At 43.2% G+C, this 10,000-nt stretch overlaps 1 protein-coding gene across 10 annotated transcripts in view; it reads right to left on the bottom strand.

The window, feature by feature from the left end:
• Positions 1-42: 42 nt before the first annotated feature.
• The window catches only part of EBF3 (EBF transcription factor 3), a 121,194-nt gene continuing 111,236 nt past the window's right edge, over positions 43-10,000 (bottom strand). For 3 of the 10 annotated variants that reach the window (XM_015632386.2, XM_015632384.2, XM_015632383.2), the window contains exons 12-16: positions 9,874-9,939; positions 9,066-9,243; positions 7,677-7,865; positions 6,989-7,186; positions 43-611 (exon numbers count right to left, since the gene is read on the bottom strand). In XM_015632386.2, the coding sequence (XP_015487872.1) occupies positions 580-611; positions 6,989-7,186; positions 7,677-7,865; positions 9,066-9,243; positions 9,874-9,939 (663 nt within the window). In that variant the 3' untranslated portion in view covers positions 43-579. The remainder of the gene's footprint in view (positions 612-6,988; positions 7,187-7,676; positions 7,866-9,065; positions 9,244-9,873; positions 9,940-10,000) is intronic. The other 7 variants (XM_015632388.2, XM_033515733.1, XM_015632387.2 and 4 more) reach the window with 3 other exon arrangements.

Here is a 10,000-nt window from a genome sequence, read left to right on the forward strand (position 1 = left end):
TGGCTCATAACCTCCTTGGCCCCCTTTTTTTTTTTTTTTTCCACCACAAAAAAATATTTCACATTATAGAGATACACAACCATTGTGAATCTAGTTATGAGTACAGAAAAATGTTCGGAGGCATTTTTCATCAGTGTTTCATGATAATCAAAATGGTGCATCCACAAAGTTTCTCCCAACACATAGCAAGTACTAGACATAGCCAAGACGTAATCAGAAACTTTATACAAAATAGGCGTCGCTTTTTCCTTATTCTCCAGGACTGAGAAATGTGAAAATATGAGAAAAATTCAGTCAATAAAATGGAATTGTTCATGAAGAAGTAGGTTGTTTGCATGTAGATTCTTAATAGTTTAAATAAAATCTTTAAACAAAGTCTTTTTTTTTTTCCTTTTTTTTTTTTGTGGGGGTTTTTTGTGGGTTTGTTTTTTTGTTTTTTTTTTTTTCCTGTAGCATTTCGATTTTGTTGCTGATTCTGTGTGAAGATACTGCTTCCATCAGCATGTCTTAATATACTAAACTTGTCCCCTAAGCCCATCCTCTGCAGCTTGGTGCTACGGTAGGTAAACAAAAGTGACTTTACATTGGCGGGACTACAAGCCCGGACATGGCTAAAAGGAAAAAGAGAAGAAAAGGAGCTGTTATTGGCACTCTGGGCTCAGAGCCACCGCGGGACGGGGCGGGAGCATCCCCAGAGCGAGGACCACGGCCTCTCCTCCCAGCACAACACACCCCAACAGCCTCTCCTGGAGAAGGAGCACCCCAAACTCCCCGGGCTCAGCTCCTCTCCAGGCTCTGACACCTCCTCTGGCTGTGCCCCCATCCCCTGGGGACCCAAACACCAAACACCACCTTGTGCCCTGGCCAGGAAACCTCGCTTTTCCCACTATTCTACTTCATGATGAGCAAACCGAGGACCAAGACCAAAACCAAGAATTCTAAACCCTGTCCCAACCCTGGAGCTCAAACAGCATAAAAATTCATCATATTAATACCCCTGACCAGCCCTATCCTGGGGTTTTTTAACAGATAAAGACTGAGATGCCAACAATCACTGCTTTTTTTCCTAGTTAACTCTTTGGTAGTTAATTGGTTAGGTAGAATTGGTACCAGTTCTTTGGTAGAAGCATAATTTAGACAGTCTTTAATTTTAGTGTTGTTTAATTTTTGCCATAATGATATTTCTCATTAATTTATGTACAACAGATATTAATAAATTTGTTCGTGTAGCGATGTGAACTTCAATTTCTCAGTTCATTAATTTCAACAATATTAATTTATTTCAGATTCGCTGTTGCAGCTTTATGGTTTGGAAGAGCTGGGTCTGTACACATTTCATGGGTAACACAACCATGACCAGCGTGGCTCCAGCAGCTGCACCCAGAGCCCGGAGCAGCCCCTGGTCCTGCCAGAGCCTTTATGGATTCACATGGATTTAAACCTCTACAACACAGCTCAGGTGATGCTCTTCGAAGAGGATAAAGCCTTCCAACTCTGCCATTTTTCTCCCCAATTAAACGTGTCAAATATGTCAAAATTGAAACTGAAGTCATAATTTTGCAACATTCATAATAATGAAGGTTTTAAACCTAACCAGCAACTGAAGTTACAAAGTTTAACTGGAGGGCAGTGGGTTCTTTGGCATATTGGCAGAGAGCCTTTCTACCTAAAATATTCAGTTTCCTTTTCATGTTTTCAGAGAATCACAAAATCATTTAGGTTGGAAAAGGTGTCCAAGATCACCAAGTCCCAGCTGTGCCCGATGTCCACCGTGTCCCCAGCCCAGAGCCCTGAGTGCCACCTCCAGCAATTCCTGGGACACCTCCAGGGATGGGCACTGCAACCCTCCCTGGGCACTGCCAAGGCCTGAGCTCCCTCAAAAAACCCTTAAAAGAACTCCTGACTAAATCTCTGTTCCACCTTTCAAAGCCCAGGCCAGCAGATGACCTTGCCCTGTGTTTGGACCTGCCAAACCCCTGCTCCCAGTTTGGCCTCTCCTGTGGGATTCAGCCAGCAGCAAATCTGTCACCATTCCAGTCTGGTTATCTGGGGTGCAGGAGATCATTTTAAGGAACAGTTCTCATGGAATCACAGAACCATTAAGATTGGAAAAGACCTTTAGGGTCAAGTCCAACATCAACAAACACTCGTGGCTCACCACTAAACCATCTCCTCACTGCCTCGTGCTGCAATTCAACCATCAGCTGCTCCACCCCTGGCAGTGCCCAGGGCCAGGCTGGACATTGGGGCTGGAGCAGCTGGGACAGGGGAAGGTGTCCCTGCCATGGCTGGGTGGGATGGGGGGGATTTGGGGTCCCTCCAACCCAAACCATCCTATGATTCTGCTGTGTGAAGATTTAAATTATCAGCCGCCATATTTTTCTGGGGGAAAGAAAAAATATCTCAGTTCTTTAATTTAACTGGTTTTGTTGAGCTCTCTCTGTGGCACAGTCTGAGGAGGGTGCAAGGTTGGTGCTCCAGACACGTATTTCACAATTTATTTTAGTAGCAATCTTTGACAATTGTGAATTTCCGCACTGAGCTTCCTGCTGTGCAAATTGATACCAAACGCCTTCTTAAAGAAAAATGAGCTGGTGAGTTTTTTAATAATAATTTTAATACTTTCATCTGGAGGAAGACCAGAAAATTAAGCAGGATGCAATTTTAAAAGAATATAGAGAGCCTTTTGCTGTGCATTATAGTCCTATAACCAGAGAGCAATATCTTTCACAATCTATAGAAAGTAAATTAAAATTGAAAACCAAATTTTGAACAGATATTGTGCTTCCAACTTTGCAGCGAGCCAGTAGTCTCTCACTAAAAATTTCTTTTCTACCTTTAATGTTCATTGTTTTAAACAGGAAAAGACTCTCTACCCTAAGGAACACACATGGTAGGATCCTGCTCTTAAAAAATTCGTGTGAGTACTTGACTTTCTGCTCATAGACTGTGGAGGTCACGCAGAGTCAACAAGATTGTGGCTTTTTGGACGTGGCCCAGAAGCCCTTTTTTGTAGGCTTACTCACAGGAGTGAGTCAGGCCCTGGGGACAGGAGGGAGAGAGGTGTCTCCTCCAGGAGCTGCAGCCTCTGAGCTGGCCCTCCCCAGGCTGACATGGACATGCAGGTGGCATGGGTGCAGCAAGGGGGAGGAGTAAACACCAGCCCTGGCTGGCTCTGCCCCCAGCCTGACCTCTCTGACACCTCCCCAGGTTGTCCATTTTACTCTTAACCTCTGTCTTCATCGTTGAATCACAGAATCCCAGAATGGTTGGGGTTGGAAGGGGTCTTAAGGACCATCTCATTCCATCCCCCTGCCATGAGCAGGGACTCCTTCCTCTAGAAGGTGTCTTGGATCTCTTCACCAAAAAAAGTGTCACCTACAGACATCTCCATGTTCACTCTTGGGCAGTAGGTCCTGCAGCACAGAGCGAGTTTTGGGGTTGTGTTTACAGGCAGCAAGATCCTGCTTCTGGTGCGGTGGGCTCGGGTGGTCCTGATGCTCAGGGCTGCATCAGCACAAGCCACAAGTTAGAGCAGCTCAACTTGTGTTTAATTCTTTGTTAGGAGACAAAACAACCCCTCTGAGGTCCAGCTGGAACTGCTTAGTTCTGCTGTTCTCCCCAGCTTAGATGTACCACAAGGAGCATTTTTCCCACAGAGATACCCTACAGTGGTTTACCCACCAGGGAGGGGTCAATTAACACCCAAATCCCTGCGAAAGGACCACCCTTGTCTCAATCCTTATCCATTCTTATCCAAGTCCCTCCTCATCCACAAACCCCAGGATTTGTCTCTTATGCAGCACCAGTGACCTTGAGCTCTTACTGTCCTCTTGGCTCGACTGAATGTGACCATTCCTAACAGTGACATCTCCTCAGCTGTCACTCAGCTCCATCACATCCTGCCCTAAAATGAGGCTCTGTACTTGAAGATCACCAAAAAAAACTTCAGCTGAGTTGGACTGCAGCTCTGGAATTCCATATTTTAACTTAATGTAGAAAATGTGCTGATCAGAAAACTCCCGAGGTGATTGTACAGAGTCCAGAAAGCAACTAATTAAACTTTAAAAAGAGTTCCCTGTCAACAAATGACTAAGAAAATAGGAAGGAAGAAGCAGAAACTCCCTAATGAACTCTATGTATCAAATGCAGTGTAAATAGGTACTAACACAGGAGTGCTGGTGGCTTTTCTTAAACAAGTCTGGTGAAGGAAGGAGCTGACAAACTCCTCCCTGTCCTGCTCCTCAGCCCTGGCTGCAGCTCAGGCCAGAGGTCTGTGAGGATGGATGGGTGAAAGAAGCGTTGTCAATCTGGGGGCTTTGGTGAGTTCAGTCTGAATTGACTCAAAGCTTTGGGTGGAAAAGCTTTGGGTGCCTCTGCTGGGATGGTGAAGGAACTCACGGAGGACTCCTGAGTGAGGGAGGTGGCACAGGGACTGCCCCATCCCTGGAAGCATCCAAGGCCAGGCTGGACTGCCCTTGGAGCACCCTGGGGTAGTGGGAGCTGTCTCTGCCCAAAGTTGGAACTAGAGGGTCTTCAAGGTCCCTTCCAGCCCAAACCATTCCAGGATTCTATGATTCCATGTCAGTTCCCTAGTTCCCACAATACTGAGCATCACCTTGTGGTGCTGTGTACTTTGCATAAATTATGCAATTTTTTTTTTTTTTTTTTGCCACAGCCTTGGAAGTTGCTGCTGTAATTACCAGGCCAGAAGGAATTCTGCCTGTTTCTCTGGGTCATTCTGCTCAACACAAAACAATTCAGGTTCAGCTGACAGAGAAAAATCAACAGTTTTTATTTGATTAATTTTTTATTTATCTACATATGATCTATTTATTTTCAACACTTGACTTTCAGTTCAGCTGCTGATCCACAACCCAAAAGGATGACACCAAGTCTGCAGCACCCAAAAATCAGGGGCAGAAGGCATCATTAGGTCTTCACTGGGCTCTCTGGGCATGAAAAATGCTTAGTGCAAGGCGAGGCTGGGCTCAGCTTCAGAGCTGAATTCATGACCTATTTAATAAATCAGTATTGGCTGGTTCCAAGTCATCTTCTGAGCTCTATACAAAAAGCATTTTGTACCTGAGGATGGAGATGTGCAATTACTGGGGGCTTGAGGAGGTGCTAAGGGACATTAGGTGCTCAGTGCAGGCATTCAGTTCTCCTTAAAACCCCACTTTGAGGTAATTTAGAGATTGTAAGTACCTAAAACCTTGAGTATATGACAGGAAGCTCCTTATTCACATACTGAACTGGCAAAAACTTGTATTATTTTAATTGAGACCTTCAAATAATTGTGTTTTTCAGAGTAAATCAAAATCAATTAGTTGATCTTCCTGCCTCACATCTAAGCCATATGTTACCACATTTATATTATTAATTTTTTATTTTATTTTTCTCTATTATTTTATGTTTATTTTTTTACTTATTTCATTTTTATTCTCTTATTTTTACTTTTCATTCATTATTTTATTTCTGCATTTACTTTTCATACCAGTGTCTTCTTACAAAGAGAGGAAAGTAGGACACTGGATTTTTTTTTATGAATGGATTATCTTTTCTAAGAATATGGATATAGTTTTCTACTTACAGTAGTAACACAGTGAAGCTCTCACTAAAGAAATACACAAAAAACCCGTTAATTTAATTATCCTCTCCTTTAGAATTCATGCTACAATGAGTTTGTGTATCTGGATTTGTTGACCTGAGTGCATAACAAGGTCTCAGATGATTTTTTGGGGGCCAAGAAGCTGAGAGCAAGCTACAGAAAAATTCATTTTGAGATCCTGGAGTGGATTTGGGGTGGACAGGCAGCTCTGTGGGGTTGGGATGATGTCTCTCCAAAGTGCCTCCAGCACCCCACAAAATGCAGGTGTCCAGAACTGCTTTAGCAAATTAAAATCCCCCTCATCTGTTTGCTGTGAGTGCTGGTTGGATTATGGGTGTCATGGTGATACAAAGAATAAATAATCCTGTGCTGCTGCTGCTGCTGCTTCTTAACTGAGGAAGTCAAGAGGAGTGACGACCTCTGGGATGAGACTGCCCTCAACCCTTCCTGGTTTCAATGGGATCTGAAGTGCCTCAATTTACTGCACTGTGCACCGAGACTCCACCAGAGGCAAACAAACCTTCCCAATGATTCTAGTGCGCCTTCAGCCTCACCTTCTGCATGTCCAAATACCCCCTAAAAGTGGCAAAATAGGCCATGAGTCCTCCTTTGTAGGGTGACCCCTTTGTTTGTGTTTCTGTTCTCACACTGTGTCATAATTCCTCCTGCCCCACACCCTGCAGGTGACCACGGACATTCTGCCACTGATTTATCAGTTGCTCCTTGTGTTACTCACATGAAACCACATGGATTTTAAAAATAAATAAATAAGAATTGCCTGCCCTAATTAAAATATTTTGTCCATTTAGGTGTGTAACCGCTCTAACACCACAGTGAGGGCTGGGACCACCAGAGCGTGCAAACCACTGCGTACAGGGCTACCTAGTCCAAGGAAACTTAGTCCAGTCAGTAAGGGCTTAACCTGATTTATATTAACTTGACATATTTAAAATCACTACTGCACCCTCTATAAAGTGAGGAAATCACACTGTGTCCTGCCAGAGCACTGCTGGGCTCAAACATCCACAGAAATGTGTTCAGAAAACATATAAACACCAGGACTACACAAACCCTCCAAGAGGCATTCAGGGATACAGTCCTCCCTTCAAATTTAAGGCACAAACTCCTAAGAGAAAATACCAGAAAAACAACTGGTGTTTGCTCTAATGCAAGCATCAAAAATGAACTAAAAACCTGAAAATCTCAGAAGACCATTCACGCTACCCTGCTTCTCCCCCTGCTTTTGCATCGCTACAAGAGCACTTACAAAACCAGCCAGGTACCTTTCTCCCCGAGGAAAAAAAAACACCAAAAAAAAAAAAAAATAATAAAAAAAATAGAAGCAGCAGAGAGAAAATTGAGAGAGATCAGGCTCACCTTGAAGTCCATTTCCATTTGCACTGGTGCAAGATGGTGGAGGAGAGGCTTGGGGCCTGACAACAGGAGCGAAGGCGCTCTTTTGTTTCACTGCAGAGATGACATTGGCAGGTGAGAATGAGAAAATGCCGTGTGTACTGCTACAGTTTGAAGGGAGGGTGACCGAAGAGGCTGCCATGGTAGGGCTTGACGGCACTACTGCAATAAAGCAAAAATAATCAGGACTCAGATTGAGGTTTTCACGGCAAACACGGAAAAAGAGAGTGATAGGGCCTTGCCTCTTAAAATATATATAGATATATATATATATATAGAGAAAAAAAATATATATAAAAAAATAAAAATGAAATGCCTTGGCTTGGCCACTCTCTGGATAACAGGCAAACTCTTTTGTGTTGGACTTTTGTTACGAATTGCGCAGTCCAATTTTTATTTTGTTTTTTTTGTTTGTTTGTTTCGTTTTGTTTGTTCTTTATTTATTTATTTATTTATTTATTTTTCTCTATCTGAGATTGTATTCTGGCACAAACAGATCAATTTATTATTTTCATTTTTACGTCCAGCCTCCAGAGTCACCCCTCCTTTTATCCAGTAGCTGACAACAGAGGAAATCAAAACAATGCAAGGAGTTGATTTTGTAGTAAATATGAATCTATATGATGATGTGTTACCAAAAATAGACACTTACTGCCATAAGGAGAGTTAGCTGAGGAGCCATTAAGAAATCCAGGGGAACCTGGTACACCTAGATTGGGCATGCCGGCATTGCCATATCCATTCATGCTATTGCTGACTGTGTTGTAATTGGACTGCTGAGGAGTACTGCTGGGAACATATCCTCGCGGGGAAACACTGCTTGTGTTGCGACTGTAACCTACTGTGTTAGAAACCCCCCCACCCCAAAAAAATAATGTTATTTTATAAGATAGACTTAGGGCTGGGGGGTTTCCTCATGCAGCATATATTACACAGTTTTAATTGATTGCACAGCTTTGCTCTGGGTTGTCTCTCACTGCCCTATCAACTCTTGCAGCTTGAGATAACCTTATCACGCCAACCCTACTTAAATCATCCGCGAGCACTCTATGTTGTCTCTCCTCTTAGCACAGACAGCCAACAAAAGCTCTCTTCGATCCAGCTGTGTCAGGTGCCTTCACGTTTGTCTTTAGGAGCAATTATCAACAGGCTCGAGTCCCGCTTTGTACCAACACTCTGCGTGAACTTTCAGCCTCTCCACACCTTCAAATGCCAGAGATGACAAGAAAAACTTTTTTGTTGCGGTGATTTACTTTAAAAGGCTGTTTTGGGGTCTTCATTTTGTGATTGATATTTTTATGCTAACAGCAAGCTTTCGTAAGGTGTAGCCATCAGTGAAAACTAATTCAAGAGCAAGTACAGAATTTTATAAGGCTTATTAGCTTGGAAATGCATTAAAAGACAATCTTTTTAGAAGAGGAAACATTGCGGAATCAGGATTTTAAACAACAATTTGTTCCTATCTGAGCAATCAATTTAATAATTATGTTGCAAGCAAAAAAAAAAATATGCGTTTGAACATATCTAATAATCCTGTTTCCCTCCTTTCATTAGTATCAAAATTAATTTTAAATGCAATATGCTACATGCATTTTCAATTACAACAGGTAAATTAAATCAACTATTACTTTTATTAGTAACATATATGTCACACATGCCTACAAACAAAGTATTTTAAAATCACAGACATCAAATTAGATTTATCTGTGTAAATATTCCAAAACCAGGTGGAGGTACCGAGACATAATTATTTTATAAACCAACCATACACGCTGTATATTTACTGCGAATAACAAAGAGCTTTCTACACTTTGCCAATTTTATTTATTTTTTTTTTTCCCCCACTGGAGATGCTTTATGATAACAGTAAACGAAAGAGCAGGGAGAATTAAATATTACGAGAAAGTTAAAGACGGCATTTCATTCCGCGCTCAGACACACGGGGACAGAGAGAGGGAGGACACGGCGGTGACATCAGCTGGCATGAACAGGCCAAAAGCAGCCAGCAAGGTGAAGGATTAACCCTTGAAATCCCACCTACCTTGGTCGTTGGCTTGTGATGTTTCGGAGACATTGACGGCGAGCTGGCTGCTGAAGGAGTTGACGCCCATCATGCCGGTGTGGGCGGGAGTGTTGGCTAGAGTGGGGATCTGGTTGTGGTTGCGGGGCACGCTGTACAACGCCTCAGCAATGTCAGCTGCTCGTTTCAGGATTATTTCCTAGAGAGACACCAAATAAGCGCTGACAACTCCAACTCACAGCTCCAAGTCGTGATAGCGCTAAAATTTACCGAAGGGGTTCACGTGGAATTATAGCGAGGGCGGGGGGTTTGCTGCTTCTTTCAACCACACCTCCCGTGCCCAATTGCACCTCAACACAGTAAGAATAAAGAAAGAAACAAATTAACATCAAACTCCAGTTTAGCACTGGAAGTCAGATGAAAATCGTCACACGGCTTTTATGCGTCTAAGGCAGGAATTGTATTTTCAGCAGTTTGCAGAATACAGTAGGGCTGATCCACTCAGCTGAGCAGATTTCTTTAGGACTTCCCATTAGTCACTGTATATTTTGGCCCGAGTTCAAGGTTATTCTCTTGCCTTAATGCTTGCTTATGCTTTTGGCACCTCAGACTTAATTGTCATTTCTGATAGGCAAGCGAGCGGCGAGAGGAGAGCGGGAAGATGAAGCGTTTCCCTCGGAGCATTGCATCACATCACACTGCCCTCAAGGTGGCTGGCAAAGCCCGGCTGTGTACAAAGGCAGCGTGCTGATGCTCTGCCAGCCCCGCACGGAGCAGGTATTGATCTACACGTGTCGGCGTGGCAACAAAGAGCGCGCTGCTGACCTACCTGGTTGTTATGGGGCATCCCATATAGGGCTTCAACAAGGTCTGCTGCTCTCTTAAGTAATACTTCCTAAAGGAAAACAAACAACCTGCGTTATGTTTCACTAAGGCAGGAGAAGCGCAGCGATGTT

Source organism: Parus major, chromosome 6, assembly GCF_001522545.3.
Source record: "Parus major isolate Abel chromosome 6, Parus_major1.1, whole genome shotgun sequence".
Taxonomy (NCBI): domain Eukaryota; kingdom Metazoa; phylum Chordata; class Aves; order Passeriformes; family Paridae; genus Parus; species Parus major.